The sequence below is a fragment of the Gavialis gangeticus genome, unplaced genomic scaffold (genome assembly GCF_001723915.1).
Source record: "Gavialis gangeticus isolate Ggan-Ray unplaced genomic scaffold, GavGan_comp1, whole genome shotgun sequence".
NCBI classification, from domain to species: domain Eukaryota; kingdom Metazoa; phylum Chordata; order Crocodylia; family Gavialidae; genus Gavialis; species Gavialis gangeticus.
Window position 1 is genome coordinate 151,060,152 of NW_017729024.1, and position 21,281 is coordinate 151,081,432.

At 37.5% G+C, this 21,281-nt stretch overlaps 1 protein-coding gene across 1 annotated transcript in view; it reads left to right on the forward strand.

Moving 5' to 3' along the window:
- Nucleotides 1–21,281, forward strand: part of HCN1 (hyperpolarization activated cyclic nucleotide gated potassium channel 1) — a 367,059-nt gene that overhangs the window by 300,365 nt on the left and 45,413 nt on the right. The window contains exon 5 of the mRNA XM_019518266.1: nucleotides 10,187–10,333. Coding sequence (XP_019373811.1) covers nucleotides 10,187–10,333 — 147 coding nt within the window. The remainder of the gene's footprint in view (nucleotides 1–10,186; nucleotides 10,334–21,281) is intronic.

Genomic DNA, 21,281 nt, shown 5'->3' on the forward strand with positions numbered 1-21,281 from the left:
AAAATTACTCGTGGGTTTTGGGTTGGTTTGGGTTTTTTTTGCTTTGGTCAGCTTTAGTCGGAATACACCGTCTGAGTGATTAGTAATAATAGACCGTTTGGACTTTAATTGAATTGGTAGTGTTTCAACAGTGTTGTTATTTTGAAATGTAAAATGCTTCCATTCAAGGGAGGCTCTTAATAGAAATGTGAACCATTTTCTCATTTTCTAGCCTTGACATTCCTTAATGATAAGAAGATATTTTATTGAATGAAATTACTTGTATTAGCTTTAACCAAAACAAAAAAAAATATTCCTTATTGAAGAAAATAGAAATAATTTCCTTTATTTTCAGCTTGTGCACTTGTGTTATTCTAATAACTATAGCTGCTGCTGAACAAATGAAAAAATATTACTTTAAAAATTATTTTTCTATTTCTGACCATTCCTCATAATTTATTTGCAGTTTTAAAATGCATTCTCAATATAATTCCTAAAGACAAAAAATTAAATCAAGTTTTAATGTAAAAAAAAAGTTGTAAAAGTTACAAATAAGTTTCAACTGAGGTATAAAAAAGAATGTGATTTGGATTTACCTAAGGTTAAAATTTTCTGAAGGTTTAGTTATCCTAAAGATGAAATACCCCTACTTCCATTACTTTATAAATATATTTACAAATTTAGCATGTGTGTACCCCATGTTATTTATTTATGTATGTATTTATTTATTTTTACCAAAAGACTTTTCATCATCTATGGAATCAAATCTTTCCAAAAGTTAGGAAGCAATGATGTTCCAAAAATAGTAGATAGGTAATTTATCAGAGCTAAAGTGATTTATTACTCAGGATACTGTTAAAAGTGTATAGAACTTTTTATCTCTGAGTTACCAGTTCAGATTTGCCCAAATTAGCAAACAAATCCCTTATATTAACAGCAGAAGGTTGTTAAAATTAGTAAGTACTACAATATGAATATAATTTGTCATAAAATATGCTCCTAATGTAAGACATGCTGTTTGGAATAGTAGATACTGTAGATATTTTAGCATGGATTTTTAATAACATTTTATTATAGTATGTTCCAAAAATATTGTGTTATATAAATATTAAAAAGCTGTATTTTGAAATGACCCATTGTTATCCAGGATAGCCATGTGTGTTTAGGTTGTAACACTTGGAAAATTAAGCAAAGGAAAATGCCTTTATTTATGCTAATGTATTAAAGATAAAGCAATATATGAGCTGAGTATTTCTGTACTTTATAAATCTTAGCCATTATCATTTAAATGATCTTCATCACACTGACTACATTTGCATTAGCAAAATCTGGAACTGAAAGCCTGTTACTACACCAAGGTTCAGGTAGTTTTCTGCATTTCTATTACAAACCACTAAGGAGTTTGATAAATAATAATAGTCATCTTGGCCTTGCATTTGACAACTAAAACCCTCAAAAGTGTTTTTCCACATTAGCCCCTTTTTCCACATTTTCTCTATTATATAGCTTCTTTTTAAAATGTATTTAATTCTAGCAAGTTATGTGAACTTAAAAAACATAACTGGTAAAATTATATAACTTTTAATGTAATCCCTCATCTTGGTACAATTGAATAGTTCTTTTTATTTCCTGCTAGATTATTATTATTATTTGCTAGTGCTTGTGCTACACATGCAAATAATCTAATTTTTAAAATGTATAAATACCCACCAATGCTCTTTCTGTGCCATTGACATATTAGAGGTGTTCTTAAGTTGTGCATAAGATGTTCCTTGTCCACTACAGTTATTATATTTATAATTCAAGAGCTATTCATATTCGTCATGCTATGCAAGAGAAAAATAGTGAGACCCATAGGACTAGGATCTTTATACACATGCATATGGGCACTCATATTATTTTAATAATGTTAAGCAAAATAAAGTAATACAAATTTCCATTCTAAAATTTCAGGGGATCAAATACAATTAAACTTCCAACATATATATTCATATAAACAGAAAATTTAACCATATTGTCTCAGATATGCCACATATGTTTTCCCTAAAAATCTGCCTCCACCCCCCAAAATTGGGGTGTGTATATTAAGCAGGGAAACTGGTTTTCTGCCCTAGATACTTTGATTCCACTCTATGGGGTAGCAGCTGTAGTATTGCTATTCAGGCAACTGAGGGAATCAGTTGACTTAATGATTCATTGTTCTTCATCCACAACTGTTAACAAACATATCTCCTTTTCAATGGTCTCCGTGTTCCACTAATCAAGCTAACCTTTCCTATGGAAACATTATTGTCTGCCAGGGCTCCTGGAAGACAGCAATCTTGTCTGCTAGGGCTCTTTTCCTATTTCAAAGCTCTTTAGTTCTTTGCAAGTAATAGTGTAAGAGTGATCTTGTGGTGGTCCAGAAATTATTGGAAAGTCAAGGATTTCTTTGCGTGATACCTTTAATTGGACCAACCATTAGCGACATGTAGGGAGTGCACACGGGTACACATGCACCCCCTGGAAGTGCCAGCCACAAAACCAGAAGTGCCCACAGAAGTGCATTTCTAGTCTCACTGTTGGTGGTTCTGGGCTCAGCAATTGGCCACTGGGGGACCTCCCCCCCAGCTGGCAATTGGCCACAGGGGGACCCCCCCCATCGGTGATCTGGTGCCCCCCAGACTCAGGTAACAGACTCAGGACTGGTATCAGGAGGAACCAGTCACTCATGAGACCGACCACATAGTTGAGATACAGTTAGACAAGGTTTTCAGTGCAAGACATTCTTCATCAGGTCCATGATCATAGGAAGCCAGGCACAGCATAGTGAAAAAACAACAGAGGGGAGGGGATGAGACAATCTCAGGGGTAGCAAATACACAATTAACTGAAGAAAAGAACTTGATTACTAAGAAATAAAGGCCTATCAAAAGGGAGCAGGGTCATTCTTACCTTTCTCTAGAAAGAATTCAGGAGTTGGATAAAATATAATTTCAAAATCATAGGGTTTTCAAAAGTATAGGGCCCACCCATGAAGACCAGTCTTCAGCAGCAGATAGGATTTTACTTAAGCAGGTAATGGATGGTGAATAAGCTGAAGATAAGGCACCATCTCTGTTCTCTAGAGCCATAACTCCAGAAAAGTCTTTTTTGTTGTTGTTCTTTCTGCCTTTCAGAACAAAGTTGTATATCATATTCATGGGTATGTCATATATGAAAATAGAAGAAAATACATTAATAAAACATCTTTTAGGAATCAGTTTTTCATATATAAGGATCAGTGTATATGGATCAGCTTCCAGATATAGTTACCCAAGACATTCCTAGATACTTAGGACTTCAGGGCTTTGAGTTTAACCAGCAGCAAACCCAGGACTGGTTCTTGGGTAAACATGATTAACTCCCCCACAAACAATGTCATCTCAACAAAATTTCAATCCTAGTTGTCTGCCTGCATTTTCAGAATTATTTTAGTGACAGAAAAAAAGAGAAATGTATACAATTTTTCTAAAAGACCACATTTATAGGGTCTCAAACATTCATGAGCAAGGTATTTTCCAAATTATCAGGGAAGTTAATTAGTAATGAACTCAGAACAAAAAGTAGGAGTCCATTAATGGAATTTGCTTATAGTACAGAAGTAATGTGCATAAGGGGAAGCTGGATGTTCTTGGCAACCTAACTAGGTAATATTTTGAAAAATCTGAATGTTAGCATTCAGTCCTGCAAGATGCTGAGTGATGTATGTACTTAACTTTAAACACGTATGTGCTTAATTTTCTACGATTCTATATCAGTAGTTTCATAGATTTCAGTAAACGCTATTCATGTAATTCAAGCTAATCTTGTCATTTGATGGATCACAGGTAGAGTAATTGGCACTAGGGGTTCAAACAGAAGTGACAGGTTTTGCCTGATCTGGCCCCAGAAAGCAGCCTACAGCCATGGCCAAACGGAAGTGAATGGCTGCAGACTGCTTTAAAAGGGCCCAATTCCATGAAAATCTGAATCCTCATTACATGAGGGTTCATATGAACACACTCCAAAACATGCGCATTCTGTAATTTGTTTCTGTGGAGCTCCCAGTCTGTCACTGTTTTCAGAATGGGATGAGGGAAAGACTATGGAGGGGTCTGGGTTTTTATCAGCTAGCCAGTGCTGGAGGGTAGAGCAGGTGGATTGGAGCCCAGCTGAGGTAGGGGGGCCCCAATCCATCCACCCCATCCTCCAGTGCTGGCTGGGGAACCCTAAGACGGAGCTCCCTCTGCTTCCTTTCCCCACTCCCATTTTGAAATTTAGTGTTCAGTTTGGGAGGAGGGAATGGCCTTGCTACAAAGACCAGGCTTCAGGCTCGCAGCAAGCATCTGGAATCCTCAAGTCCTGGACCCAACAGCAAGCTTCTGCTGTGTCCCGGGGATCATTACAACTCATACCACTTCTTGCAAATAACTATAAATTGCAACGGGGAGCTGCTCTTCTGTCTGCACCCTAGAGCAGTTTGGGATTTGTTTTTTTTATCGCTGTTGTAGAAATACCAGTTTTCCAGCTTCAATACATAAGGTATCATTGAGATCAAAAACTTAGTAGCTTTCAGAAATGGAAAGGTATTTGTGTGTAATGTGGGAGGTCTAGTTTCAAGTATCTTTGGCTCATTTGGAGCAGGGCTGACATCTGGGTCTTCCAGTGTTCTAAACCCCAGACATTTAGGAGCTTTTTGATGGGGTTTTTTTCCTTTTTTACATGCAGTTTTGTTCCACTGCAGCAGAAGCCTTAGGCAGACTCCTGATAACAATGGCACAAACATATTCCACTTGCAACAACCTGAGAAGAACTTGGCAGGACTGACAAGAAGCAGAAAATGTTTTACAGTAGAATTTTTAAATTTTACTTAATCTTTAATTCCATTTAGCTTTCACCCACATTTTCTAATTTGTCTTGTCAAATACCCAAAAAAATCACATAGCTTTTCATTTTAAGAAAGTACTGATCACAAAGCAAATAAAATGTCAGAATATTTAAAGAAGGCTGGAAATTAGTCCTAAAAACATTGCACTGCATCATACGTTGTTTGTATGTAAAGAATAATACTCACATATATCTGTAACGCTGAATTCATTTTTGGGCTCCTAACTTTCAAAGACATATCAATGGAATGATCAAAGGTATACAGTGCATTTTACCTTCGGTGGCAGTACAAAGATAAATGCTGTTTAGTTTCAATTAGAGATGAGTATGAAGCCTGAATGCTAAAGAGACTAATAATGCTATTTAGACTGTATTTATTTTTTCCCCCATTCTTCTTAGTTCTGGGAGCTATGGGCTTGAATCCCCTCAAGTTAAAGACAGCCTAAAATCTAGGTCTTGAATATCTTGGACTAGTGCTTTAGCCACTAGTGCTTTAACCACCAGACTGTTATACAAAATGTGTGGGCTGAGGCATGCCCACGCTAGCTTGTATTTTATGTTTGCTGAACATTGTTTCAAACTTGATATTGTCAGTGTGCTTTAGGCATGCTCAGAGCATGCCTGCTACCTCAGGCCTAGCCCCAAGAACTTAGGTAGGGTTTAGGTTGATTTATCTCTAGATCTCAACAGAACTTGCATGAAACTGAGGAACCTACCTGCTCAAACTGGGAGGTTCTATACACATATATGGGCACCTGTGTTTAGGCACTTCTAGATACTTGCAGGACAGACTGTAGGTGGTGCATGGATGTAGGCACATAAAGCTGGAACAGGGCAACCGGAGCTGTCTTTTGTGACTGATTGTAGTAACACCATATGATTAGCATGTATTAATTTTAATTGATGTTAAAATTAGCACATGCTTTGAACAGTTGCACATTAAGAATTAATACACCCTGTAACATGCGCTGCTCTGACCCACCATTATAGGGCTTGTGAGCAGGTTGCATGGTCATCTTTCCTGCTCTCAGGGGAAGGGAGGTGGCCCGTATTTCATAGGCATTAGGGCTGGAAGGAACCTTGTGAAATCTTCGGGTCCATCCCCCTATCCAAGGGGTGGGAAGCCAGCTGGGGTCAGATCACCCCAGCAAGATAAGCATCCAAGCCTTTCTTAAAGGTATCCAGAGTAGCTGCTTGCACCACTACTGGGGGGAGTCTATTCCAGACTCTGGAAACTGAGAAGTTAAAGAAGTTTTTCCTTATGTCCAATCTAAAATGGTCTTCCAGCAGTTTGTGACCATTAGACTTTGTCTTCCTGTAGGGTCCCAAGGGGCAGGCGAATGGGGCAGGGGAGGATCCTAAGGGGCAGAGAGGTTAAAGGAGGGAAGTCATGAGGGGTAGGGGAGGAGTCCCGGGGGCCAGGATGAGCCTGGAATGGGAGTGGGGATTCTTACGTTTAGGTGCTGTTACTGTGGGGGAAATTAGAGCGGCTGGGAGCGGTGCCTTCTGGGATACTGGAGGACTGCTCCTGACTGGCTTTGGGCCTGTAGAGCAGTCACACATGACTGCAACACAAGCTGCCTAAAACCAGTTAGAGATAATCCTTGATGGAAGAGGATTATCTCTGAGCCACTCAGAGGGCCCTTCACACATGTTTTCCTGCCCAAATATATGGACACATCTGCTTGAAGTACCCATAATGTGTATTAAGTTAATGTTCAGCAGCACCCTTAGGATTCTCACTTTTGTCTAAATCCTATTTAGACTCCTAGTTTTCCAATTTGGACCTAGCCCTTAATCTCTTTTTATCTCAGATTACTATTTATAAATAGGACATAATAATACCTAAATCACTTGTAGTATTGTCAGATTTAATCCATTTATGCATTTAAATCACATTTAGACCTAATGAATAAAAAGTAGTATATACGCTATTAGGTTTATTATTTTTCTGTCTAAAATTACTGTGTTAAGCAGAGAACCAGGTAGGAAGATGAGCTGATTTGTGTAGGAGAAAACTTCTATTCAAATACAAATTATTGAACTAAAGAGAGTGAACAGTATAAATTACTGGCAAAATAAGTGGCTTTAGTATAAATGTTCTCTTGAAAGTTACTGCTGAGTTGTTCTCATGCTAGGGTACACTTTTAACTATTAGAAGAGTTCTGAGATTTTATTCTTTCTTGGTGTTCCTCAAGCATCCCAGGACACATAAATCATAAGTGATTTGTAAGATAATTATAAAAATGCTTTGAAAGAATTTTTTTCAGTGGCTGTATACAAAGTACACTGCTGAAGCTTTACTCATGATGGGGTAAACCAGTCATGAATACAGAGTCCAAGTTTCTCCTCTGGGATCTGGTTATTTGGGAAGTTAAAACTCAGAGAGACTTTTGTCTTAACTTACAAAATGGTAGTGTTAGGAAAAATCTGAACTAATGTGTTCTCCACATGCTGATAAACTGTTAGCCCCCTAATCTATAAACTGGGTACATGTACACGTACCATTAAGGTGACCTGATAAACTGTGGAACACTTTGTCCTGGAGTCTGCTCCTCCCAGCGTAGCATCTACATGTGCACCCAGGAGCAAAGCAGTTTGAGTCAGGGTGGAGCAGCCCTGGGCTGAAAGGGAGTATGGAGGCCCAGCCCTGGGCTCTGGATGGCGGTGCTGGGCAATGGAGGGACTGGCTGGGGGCTGAGATTGCTAAAGTACATGGTTAGGCAGCAAGCAACCCCCACACTTTAGCAACTTCATGCCCCAGCCAGCCCCTGTTGCCATCTACATGTGCATTTTGCAGGAGCAAAGCACTTCGCCATAAGATAGTACTATCCCCTTTAACTCTGCAGTAAAGCACATGTGTAGGTGCACCATCTGTTAGGATCATACCAAGGTCTTAGTACACCATGTAGGATAACCACTCCACAGATGCTTAAATTCTGCAAAGCAAAAATTGGCTCCAGTACAAGGGAGAACACACTGGATTTAACAAACTTATCTCATATTTAATTGCATGTGTAGGTATTAGAATATATATACGGAAGTACACCTGAGTTATACATTCTTTGAATTGCCTTATGGAGTCACTGCACCATATTTAAGGCTGTTTGGGACTTTTAATTTTAAGCAAATGTTTAAGGATGTTAAAAACATCTCACTTGGCATGATAGTACAAAAAAATTTAAAAAAAATAATGTAACCTGGGCGACATAGCTATCTGTCAGCTGCAGCGAATTATGGGAATGCAGGGAAGTAGACAGAGCAGAAAGCCTGGACAGATAAGGAGACAAGATACACTGAGGAAAGGATGGGAGATCTCCCTCTTTTCTAGCCCCGCTTCCAGGATATCAAACCTAACTTCCCATTCCAAGCCTCAACCTCTGGCCCTCCAATAGGTTGCATTAATTTTACCTTAATTTTACATTAATATCTACATTGTTTTTAATTTATTTTTACTGAATTTAAAATCACCCATAATGAAACATTTCCAGTTTCTATCTTGGGAAGACTTTAACTTCTAACCTCAGTGTCAGAGACAGTAATAACACATTGTGCGTTTTTCCAGATACAGTGTATAAAGTTTAAAGTTAAAGTAGAATAATTTTGTGAAAGTTTAAGGAACTGTGTGTGTGTATATTGAAGTTTGTGTGTACAGTGGAAATTAAAGAGCAAGTTTAGAGGAGGGGCAAGGAGCTTGAGTGCATTTGGAATTTGTGATGTTTGGATACTAAGGTTTTGAGGTGCATGTTGATATTAATATTACAGTTGTTGTTGATTTCCTTTATTTTTAATAACTGTCTATGCATCCAGACAACAAACAGTTCTAGGGTCAGTTCAAGTAACAATACAGTTATTAAACATAAAAGGCTTTTCTTAGCAATCTTCATGCAGCACTCAATACAAACCAATGGCTAGAAAATGATATTTAGAGGTTTGCTTTTGGGAATTGGCTTGTAGATAAAGTAGATATTGCATTAGAACAATGGCCCAGGGGAATGGTAAGGGTTAATTTGTTTCTAAAAGCCTGTTTGTGCCAAAGTTTCACAGTCTCAGTCTTCAAGGCCCACTGTGTCTGGTGTGGGCATAAACAGGCTGGGAAACATGAACACTGTTCCATAATGTGAGATAAGGGACTCTGTTACATTGACTAAGTCACAGTGACCAGCTACAGAGCCTTTGGGATTTCTGGTTTTGGTGGACAGATAAAATAAAAACACCAGTAAATGACCAAATTAAGGTGTGTGCATGTGATGTCTTTGTTGAAACAGAGGAATATGTGACAGAACAGAATGTGGATAGTATGATGACCACAGGGAAACCAATCAATGCTGCCTGGAGATGAGAATCATCAGAGGAGAGAAAGGATACAAAAGGAGAGATTTCAGAGCAGCAAAGGGTTCCTGACAGGAGAACCCAAGGCCACCATGGACAGAGGGCACACCACCAGCCTATCTAACCCACCCCACTTGGGGTGGGGGAGGCCTTGGCCCTCAGCCTCCAGGCTGCTGACTGCTGACATTCAAGAAAGAACCACAGGGTGAAGCTTGCATACTGGCCATATGTACCTTCCCTCTGATGACAGCTCTAGGACTCTTTGATGTAGAATCGGGGTGGAGAGAGGGGGTTACTGTGTTTCCTTGACTGCATTAGTCTTATGTCCTATCACTATGTATCAAAATTCCTGGAGAATGCATGGTTGGTGACCACCCAGAAGATGGTATCTGGCTCAGAAATCCAGTGTCAGCATAAACCATTGGTAAAGTGTACTAGTGATGAACAAGAAATTATCCATCTCCATAACTGTAACAATAGCAAGCACAATGTCATGATGCTATATATATGCTGCATGCTTAATGCCTGTTGTCAAGGACTAACTAATGATTTCCTTTATAAGGGATCATTATTTTAATCCCTTTTGAAAATAAACATCACTAAATATGAGTCATTAAATGGCTACACTGCATTTGTTATTTACAATGTGCATGTTTAGGTGGCAGTAATTGATATTTGTTTAACTTAATTCCTTTGCCGCGTAACTGTTTTTATAGCTATGCTCTTTTCTTATGTTTTAACTACTTTTTTCTGCCATTTCTTCAATGTACTTAGGGTATCTTTTAACAGTTATGTCCTATCAATTTTATCATGTTAATTCTGATTGTTCTAGTCTGAAGCCAACAAGCTTGTTTTTGTCATTCTCTGTATTCCATGAACATATTGAGTTCCTGCATATATTGTTTGCATTTGTTATGCAACCACATGATTAGATTGTGAAACAGTGATAGCAATCTTGTACAGAATTTCCTTTTATTTTTTCTTACAGTATAAACAAGTGGAGCAGTACATGTCATTCCACAAATTACCTGCTGACATGCGCCAGAAGATCCATGATTACTATGAGCACCGTTACCAAGGCAAAATCTTTGATGAGGAAAATATTCTTAGTGAGCTCAATGATCCCCTTCGAGAGGTAAGACAAAACAAAAAGTCCCATGTGCTTTGGTTGGGTTTTCTTCCATTGGTTTCAGTACAAATACTAATTCTGTTTATAATCTCATTATAATCTCGCATACTTGTTGCCAAGATATCACATCATCTATAAACAGCAATCCATTAACAGTGTCAGATATCCTATGTTAGGTTGCTGCATAGACTGTGAAAGTAAAAATTAGCAAACTTGAAGTGGCCATTGATCTAATCCATTCTAGCCTAGATTGCCAGAGCCATTATTAGGCCATGGAAGGACATAAGGGTATAGGAGATATTGCTTTATACACCTAGTCAATGAAGTAAGGACTGAAAGTCTATTCATATTTCATCTACAAACATAATTGAGAGATAAATCTGATAAATCTCTCCACATGAATGCTAATTGAAAGAAGATGGAATTGAGTGGGTATGGGAGATGCCTTGGTGGCTAGAATAACTCCCTACTTGTGGGCTAGAATAACTGCTCAGGATAAGTGAACTCCTCCAAACAGAAGTGAAAGGGAGGAGTAAGTTGCTTCATCTCTCTTTGTGCAGCAGTTTCTGGAGCTAAGCAGGTCTCCTTTGGGACAAAAAAGCACAACCCACTATTATTGCAAAAAGGCATAGTTCTTTTTCAGAGCATCTACACAGGACATTTACTGTGAAGTATACTAGATAGCTGTGCAGTAAATGTCGCATGTATACATGTGTGCCCCGTTAGGCTGAAGTAAACTAATTTACTCCACAGCAGGATAGTAAAAAACTCCACAATAGTGCACATGTAGATGCTGCCTCTGCTGGCTGGGGCATGAGGGTGCTTCAGTGAGGGGGCAGCCTGCTTGCTAGCCCTGCACTGGAGCACCCTTGTGCCCTAGCCAGCCCTTACTTAACATGTTGAGTCTGCGGGGGAGCAGCCCTAGGCTGGCAAGCTGACTCCCCCAGGCCACCTGCCAGCCCGGGCTACATTGACTCAGCTCAACATGCTGCAATCCCAGGCACTTGTGTAAATGCATGCTTGGGAACAATAAACTCCAGTGCGATAATCACCAGAGTTTATTGCAGCACATTAATATGCATGTGTAGACATGCCCTGTTCAGAGAAAAAACACATACTCCCATTTTTGTTAGGGGGGGATGTAAATTTTGTATTGAATACAAATGATTGGGTGTTGAATGAGTAGACAAAAAGGTTCCAGAAGCAATAACTGCACCCTATATTTTACAGTAATAAGATTTGTGTATCTTTACTGAATAATAATGCCAGACCTATCAACATGTGCATGTGAGATTGAAACACTTTCTAGTACAGTGATTCTCAACCAGGATGCCATGACAGCTGTGGGTAACATGCAGTCTTTATAAGGGTGCTGTAAGGTGTCATGCAGGATTAACACTGTTAGGTGTGCAAGCACCTACACCTGATTCACAAGATAAACCCAGAGGTTTCAAATAGGATTCCATAGCATTAAAAACATTCTGATGGGTTGTGGTTGGAGTTCTTTGCAACTGAAGAATTGCTCTACAATTTTTCTGTGGTCAAGAAATAATTAAAGCTGAGAGCTAGCATTTTCTGAGGAGTGCCTTGAGTCTAAAAAGGTTGAGAATCACTGTGCTAGTGACTGCTCTCTACATGAGACAGTTTATAAGGATAGGGCTCAGAAGGAATTGGAGGAAAAAATGAAAAAGGGAAGGTTAAGAGAAAAAGAGAAGGAGAAAGTAGAATAGGAATAGGGGAAAGGAGAAAAGAAGAGAATGGAAGAAACATGGAAAGAGAACGAGAGTTATCTGTCATGTGGTGATCCCATCAACCTGTGGGACAACACTTTTAAAATTCCTTCCATGACAGGCAGTACGATGAATACAACATTTTATAACACACTGCAGGAAACAGCAGGACAGCTGTACAATTCAGAGTGATGTGTCAGGACGTGTGTTTAGTAACAGTTGCATAGTACTAGAAGGATTGGACTAGATGGGAGCTCCTTGGTTGAGGAGTCCATTCCCCTGCTATCTCAGGCAACCACATATAATCCTTTCATAAACTGATCAAGTTCCATCTTTAGAAATGTTTTGCCCCTGCTACGCCCTGCGGAAGTTTGCTTATTTTTTAAATGAGTCACATAGAACAGGAAAAAATCAATCTTTGGTGTGTTCTGTATGTCCCTACATCCACCTTCCTGCCACTGTAGCATTGTCACTTGCCACAGTTTTTAAAAAAAATATTTACAATCTGTTTAACAAAGGGATTCCTATTTCTATTTTTCCCCATAAAAGAAGATGAGTTATTCAGATCTAGCTCATCTTTAGGGAAATTCCTATGTTTTATGCACTTCCAGTGTTCATATAAAACTTCCAGTAACTTTCCTAGAAATTCCCGTCTTTTGCCACAGGGAGAATATATTATCCTGGTTTGCCAGTTGTAGTCACAGCAACTTGTAAGTAATGTATGGCGCATTCTGATATAAATAACTTCTGGGTCCTTGAAATTCAAGTGTCCTTCAAGTCAAACACTGTTTTCTGTATTCGTTATGAAATCTTCTCCAGCTTCCCAAAATCGCTCACAAGAGGCTGCAAGACATTTCTTCCACTGAAAGTCATAGAAATGTTAAGTACCAGCAAGATGCATGAATAGCATTGTTTTCACCCTGTAACATCGTTATTTAATTATATCAGAACATAAATTCTCACATTCTCATTAACATTCCCTGTTCACTAAAGCAATATGTAGTTGAATTCCTTAAGTCCTAAATGTTTTTTCCCCTAAGTGACTTATCTCCTTCTATTGTTTGGGATTATTTTGTAATTGCACGTGTCCAATGAAATGAAAACCAGATTTCATGTGGATTATTTTCATCTGGAAATAATATAGGCATTTTTCCTCAGTGAAAGATATTTCCCTACCAAGATTTTGCAGTTAGAGTGGTAATATTTTCCCTCAGGAGTATATTTATATTGTATCAAGTATGTATCTTATACTCTTCAGTTACTGAAAGAGAACAGAAACAAGCTTAGAAAGCAGAATCAGTTATGAGTAAATTTTCATAGAAAAATTGAAAAGGTGAAGGTTATGGACAACTGAAACAATACGAAAACAATGAAATATAACTGTGTAAGTTGCTGCTATGGCTACTTTTATAATCATGCTGTACTTTCTGTGATATTTTTTGTTCTCCATATTGCAGATGGATAAGTTATTTCAGCAGAACGCCTCTATCAAAAGTTACATTCATGTTTGGGATTGTACAATGTCCTAATGACAATGCAGCAGCTGTTCCTGGAAAAAAGCCAATATAAAATAAAAAAAAATGTGGAGAACCAGAGAAGCACAGATGTGGTGATAGAAGCAGGTTTCTCATATCCCACACCTACAACAGAATTTTAGCAGTAGCCCTCTCAAAACGCCTTAAAACACTGGACAGCTTCTATGACAGTTTTTCAGAGGTTATATTAACATTATTGCAGGCAGTTTTGTACTCAAGCTATTAGTTTTTAGTGTGTCTATTCAATGACAAATTGGCTCCTCAGTTATTAAACCTGAGAAGAGCTCTTCTAGCTGTTTAAGAAAATGCCCTAGTATGTCTACCGATAAGTTTAACAAATACATGATAGCATGCATATTCTATTTAAACATTCAAGACTAAATATTTATATAATTTATGAAGTTTTTATTGAATTTGGCATTTCTGTGACATCCCTTGAATTTAAGGGATTAAATGTCCAGAATTTTAACAGAGTACGTTTATCAAGATGAATGTAGATTCTGATAAAGACATTAAGCTAAAACCATTAATTTCTTGTGTATAGTAAGCAGAACAAAAGAGAACACCAAATATAGCATAATTACAGAAGGACTATCAGCAATATTATTAATTTAGGTAACAGGTCTACTGTTAATGTTTGGCATACAGTTTTAAAAGGCTCAGTCAAGTGAAAATCAACCTCTGCATTGTAAAAATAAAGGCATTTCTCCTTAACACATACACTCAGATATCATGGTGATGTATAATGATATACATTATAACTAATAATATATGTCAGAGTTGTATAATGGTGTCTTTCTTCTTTATCTTTCATTTGCTTAAACTTTCACCTTTTGGTTGATTTCTCTGCAAAAAAAAAAGATTTAATTTTTGAGCATCAGGAAAGTGGGAAAAGAAATGCTTTGTTATAAATTTTTGCAAGACATGGCTTAAATCATTTTTGCTTCTAAAATGTTTAAGGACTAGAGGTGGGAATTGGTATTGAATTCTGTTTGGTATTGAATTCAGGTTCTTTAACAGACTCATCACCATGATATCTGAGTATGCCAAATGTTCACAGTAGACCTGTTTTCTAAACTAATAATACATGCCATTAAGAAAGGAGTCATTACACTCACATGAGCAGCTGACTTTTCTGAAAAATGAAGCAATAAATATTGCTGTGAATTGATAGGAAAAGGAATTCTGAGCAGATGTCCAATGAGAGAACCCTCTTTGATGCACCTTAGGGTTAAGGAAGTTCACAAGTTTGCTAGGTAGTACATGATCACCTAATTAACACATACAGAATGGGTACAGTATATTACAAAGGGGATATAGGGACCATATTTGTAGGGACTATATTTAACTAAATTGGTCTCATGATGATGTGATTAATGGAGCACCACCAGACCTGTGTTTTCAAAATGACTCCATCGCATGAAGGAGACTTCAACATATGTGCCTTGCTATTTCTCTATAGCACTGCTTTAAAGTAATGCTATGGCTTGCACAAAAGAAAGTTAGAATGAGAAAGTTTTTTGGATTTGAGTTTTTTAGACTTTAGAAGCTTCAGTCCCATCAGGGAATATGCATATGCTTTTTTCTGACAAGCCCACTTCTCTGGTGATTGCCCTCCTAGTGGCATTGAGATTCAAATAGCCAAGAGATTTTTGGCAGCTGCTTGTTGTTCACAGATGGGATAATTTAAAAGTGCTCAGCTGGGTTACTCAAATGACTCCCCTTTTTCTTCCTCCTTACTCTCTTTAGTTCAGCAGTTATCACCTTTTTCCGCATGGTATCTGATTCTTACATAGACAAAAATAATGAAGCTTTTTTCCCAAGATTTTAAGCTCCTTGGGGCAGAAATTTTGTTATCCTACATACTAGCACATAATCTGGCATCACCGAACCCTAACTAACGCCTCTAATACTAGCGCAGCCAATAACAAATACTAATGATGATGAAATAAACATACCCATCTAGCTAAGATGGGTATGTTTATTTCATTTTCACAAACGCGTAAGTGCAGATATTCAAAATAATATGCACCTATATTCTACAGAAGCAATTATAGCGAATGCTCTTGCAAATGAGGTAATTACACATATCAGATTGTATATAAGTAAATATCCAATGATTATACTTGGGTGTACAAGATCAGAAATTGGATTTGTAAACTGTGCACATTACAAGGTGAAAATGGATTAAAATATCCACTGGGGTCCAGTGCATTTTAAACAAACTGAAGATGTTTCACAATTCTATGGTATCACAAATAACCTGTACTTGTTAATTTTCTGAATAATGTAAACTAATTATGATGAGAAAATCATTTAAAAATGCAAGGAACCTGCAGTGTAGCTCCAGCTTCAGTCCATAAAGCTAAGCCAGCATTCTGGGTAAATTCTTCCACATATTTAAAATATTTCAAGGCGGTATTTAACTTTGAAAAAGATGGATTCATTCACTTCATAAATTTTGCCGAGTGACTAATTTAATAATCATTTTCCTCAATATAAGTATTAGATGAATGTTCTTTTTTTCCAAATACTTTCATCAGTTCTTACTTTATACTTCATATTTATCCTTAGAAATTACCAACTTATATATTTTAATTGAGACCTTAGGGTATATACTATGGCCAAGTAATGAAACATGTCCAGAGTTAATGGCAGGCAAATGAAATGTGTTATTATATCATATAAACTTCCTATTATATCTTAATGGACATCATCCACCAAACATTAAAGCAAGAAACATTAAAGCAGAGAACTAATGAATAAAGAAAACATTAAAATTGCCATAAAATACGAGAGCTTTGAAATATTATGTTGTCAGAACAACTTTATAATGTATATAAGCTTGCACTGGTAGAAGAACTGTCCTGGACTCTCTTTCTATAATGTCTTGAATGCCCATTACAGCATCATACATTTTTATATGAAAAGAAGCTCAGGTGTACAGCCTCAAGAGGTGAACAAGGGAAAATCTGATGTCAGAATGATATGTGTGAGTACCTACTATATATAATCATGCAGGGAAAGTGTAACAGATTACTTGATGGTGGGGTGAGGTGGGTATGCACACACACACACACACACATATATGTGTGTGTGTGTGTGTGTGTGTGTATATGTGTACACATATATACACACACACATATATATAGGATTACACTTTAATGATAAAACCATAAATGAAGTAGGCAGATTATGCCAAATAAATGCCATTTAAATATTTATACTACAACACTGCATATTCTTTAGATGCTACAGAAGGATATCTTATAAATATTTTACAGGTTATTTAAAGATAGGTTGAGGGACCGTTTTTCATAGTTCTCTATAGAGTATGACTGAGTTACCATTGGCTTGACTATTCAAGACTGCAACAGAACTATAAGAAACTGTAAACAAATATTTTATATAGCTAGCCTACATTCACCTGGTAGCTTCGTCCTTTTCATGGCAACAGACAAGTGCTCGTTTCCTTTGGGATGCTGGGTATGTAGTCCTTTTGAAACAATATCATACAACTGTTTCAAACCTTAGACGAAATTCATTATATTTACAGGATAGAAAGCTGGAGACTGTTTCAAGACTGATGCTTTTGTAAGAATTCCATATTAGGTAAAAAGTAAATATTCCTTAGCTGATACTAAGACTGCTGTGTTTAACAGCTGAACACTCGTACCACTGTATTAATGTGTGTCACTCTAGGATTTCCTTTCAGTGAATTGCAGGAAGAAATATGTGTCATTTCTGGGTACTGTAGCGAAACTGTGGAATGTCAAATAATGACCAAGGTACTCAAAAGCTAGGTTCAAAAAGCTCAAGGCAGAATCGATCTAAGTTATGTAGTTTTCTGTAAGTGGCATAATTTAGACTGGTAGCGAACAGAACACACATTTGCTATCTGTGGGTGGGTATGGGGGTAAATCTTAAGCCAGGTTCTGCCATTTTTCAACCAGGCTGTGTGCCAAACTTCTGTTCTGCTATGTGTACCAATCACTTGTACCAGTAAAAATATAATGTCTGTACTAGGCCAAAAGATGATAATCTGCACCCATTCTGCAAAGTGATCATATTGGAAGTTAACAAGTTATGCTTGCTCAAGTTATATAGCTAAAGTTAAGAGCATACTCACACCTAGATAAGAGATTTTGGGTCCAGAGGGCAATCAATGTAATGATTTTATTCTCATTATTACACTGTAAGTCTATAGTGGATACAAGTCCATTGTAGAACTAGGTGTGCTTGTGTTAACTCAAAGGAAATCAGGTGTAAGGTCTACAGACATTGGGAAGGCTGGGGGCAACTAAGGCACTGCCTCTTGTGGGCATGCGCTGGGCTGGGCACAGGAGCATGCTGAGTTTAAAGTAAAGTACTATTTGGTGGGTTTTGTTACACATCTGCAAGCAACCTATTTGTTTCCTGCAGCCTAATAGGACCACACATTTAAACACCGAGATGTCTACTGCAGAGCTAATTAGGCAGCTTGCAGTAAACAGCTTGTGTAGACACACCATTGATTAACTATAAGCATTGGATAGGCTTTAGGAATCTAAGCAATGTAGATGCATGAGGTCAAAAATTTTAAACTAAATTAATCCAATAATACAAAGATGGGCATGTTCAAAATCTATTCTTAGTTCTGACTATGTCGTTTTCATGTTATTGCAACATGATTCCTTCGATAAATTATGCAAAATTTGTAATAGGACTGCCCTCTCTAACTTTTTAGTAATGTACTATGCGGTGCAAATCCTAATTCAATAAATAGATCTAAGTAAAAAGATAAAATCTGATAAAATATTGGAGAATTTAGATACAAAAACTAGTGAAATACAGCAAACTAAATAAAAGGAAAGAGGAATTGGGTGTCACCTATAGCAGTGTAAGTGTAATCTGTATCTACTGCTTTATAATCTGTTATTGAAGCAGAATCAGAATAAATCACACCACTCAGATAACTTTTTTAGGCAATATTTTTTGCTTCTTTTGGAGAATAGCAAACATTGCAACAGGGGCGCTGCCCAGCAGAGAAATACTTCTCACCATTTCCTAACCCAGTCTAAGATCACACTTCCAAATTCCTGTCACTTTCAGCTTTCAATAAAGTGAAAGACTGTTCTCCCTGGCTGCTATGATTCATGGTACAAGCTTCTTTCATATAGCTGTTGTAGCTTCTGCTGAAAGCCAAGAGAAGTTAATATACAATAGACAATGCTTACCACAGCATGATCATTCCTTGCATATGTGAAATTACTGTTGTATGCAATAGCTCAATTCCTGGGTGTCAAACATAATAACTACATGTTCCAGATGTGCTTGCTGAGCCAATCTCTTCTACAACAACTGATAAATACATTCTCTTTTAACAACGCGTTTGCTTTTCTTTGATAGTCTCTGTCTGTCTCTGTCTCCCTCTGTCCCTCTGTGTGTGTTTGCGTTAATACTGAATGACAGTCCTCCCTAGCTCCTATCTTATAAATATGTTTCCTTTAGTTGAAAAGTAGAGCACATTAACAAATTTTTCTTCAAAAACTTAAAACGATTTGTGAAATTTTAAACATCTCTTCACTTGATGCCTAGAAATTGCATATGTTGATAATGCTATCCTAGGTGCTGCAGACCACAGCCTGTACATTGAAAAGAGGTATAATGCAACCAGTCAACAACAGCACAAGTCATGGATCACCTCTCCTTCTTCCCCTTCCTCATTTGTACTGTTTTTGAATTCAGGAACTTTAATGTTAGTGTTAATGCAGCCTGAGAAAAAATAAAAAATAACTCTCCACCAAGTATAGGAACACAAAACTAGTGAAAGCAGTGAGTGTTATGTGGTTTGTCTCTTTCAACATGTTAATTTTGTTCATGTGTGGGATTTAAAGAGGCTTTCTTAAATATTGAAAAATACTGATTCAACTAATTGAATAGGTACAAGAGCAGGGTAAAAATCCCTCTTTACTATACTGACTTGTAATTGTTAAATACTTCTGGGATCAATTTTTATACAAGATACTACGTACAGTGGATGCCTGCAAAACATTCATATTTATGTGTCTGGCAACATTTTCAGACAATGAGATCTTATGAGCCTGGTCCAGAGTCTATAGAAGTCAATTAGTCTTTCCATTTACTTTAGCTAGTTTAGGATCCACCTCTATAAATTTGTCTGCTAGAAGCATAGATGGTCATTCTTCACCACAGAGAAGTAAACAACACAACATGAACCCTAGTATTGAAGAAAACAGATGTGCATGCAGTCCCCCAAATTGTATTTGAAATTATGGTACTTGTACATAAAAAAGCAAAACCTGCATGTGTTCTTTCCATGCTAACATTTGAGGTTCCAATTTCAAATTGGGGTTACAGTGCAGGAAGAAAGAAAACAAAGTTAGCATGACTACATATATATGCTATGCACCTATTTTTCACTAGATTTACTTGTGACTTCAGATGATAAATTCCGTAAAGCTGTTGGAATTATCTAAGACAGTAGGGGCAATTTTTTGGCAGGCATGCTGCAAATTAGCTCTATGTTCTCCCTGATTGGCACTCTGAGTTCCTTCCCTTGCCTGGTCTGCTGCTCTGCTTTCTCCTTCCTGCCTTCTCCCCGATTAGCCTCATGCCACAACAGAGGCTGCCTGTGGCAGGCCCGCCATAAGCTGGCCACCCCTGATTTTAGTTAATCCTTTACATATCAGTAAAGATCTCTTACCCACAATGTCTTTCCCTTCAGTCATGCATATAAAAAATGATATAGCATTCTATAATAGTAGGACAAAATATAGCACTATTACTAATTTCAGCTGAAGTATCTTGGAGCATTGCTGCCATTTAGCAGTAAGCAAAATACAGGAATTACAACATTTTTGGGGCAGAATTTTATCACTTTTAGGTGAATTGTGACTAGAATACCAACTCTTCTTAGTTACTGCAGTAATTCATGGTTGAAAAGGGGTCTTCTTTTCAGTATCAAAGAACAGTATTTAAATAAACTTATTTTTGCTGCTAATTCTTATTCAAGAGCTAAAATTTAATATAGGACCCATCATTGATTTCTCTCATAATACATTCATTTTGTGTTTTACCTCTACATGTCTTCAATATGTGTTTCATTGTTTCATTCAATAGCTTAGAAGGGATTTATAGATGCTTAGATGTGGAAATGAAGGAGAACATTGGCCTAATAAGGGGGTGAATGGTACTGATTCTTCCTGAGATATACCTAGCTCCGTAGAAGGTTCCGGGCTGTGTTGTTGAGTTCTGATGTTTGAGTCTAGAATACTGCATTGCACTATAGATAGTCACCTCCCTAACCAATGGTGTCTCAGCTTTACCTGCCTCACCTAGGTTTCACCAGCTCTTGGCAGAGGAAATCCGGTCAGCTAAAATAATTGCACCTGTTCAATCATGCACTCAAAAATGTTAGATCTCCATTTCCTTCAAAGAGGCCTGCCTTAAAAATGCTCTGAAATCAGTTATTACTGTAAATAAGTAAATAAGTATGATATATAAAATAACAAAAAGGTTTATTATACAAACAAGAGAAAACATAGGAAAATCAGAACCATATGTTACAATATAGAGATATATAACGTAAGCTCATGAATCCCTCATGCTCGGGAGTGAACACCTGCCAGAAATGTGAAAATTCTGGATTTTTGAAACTGGAGTGGCAGCTGAGGGTGGGGGGAGGGG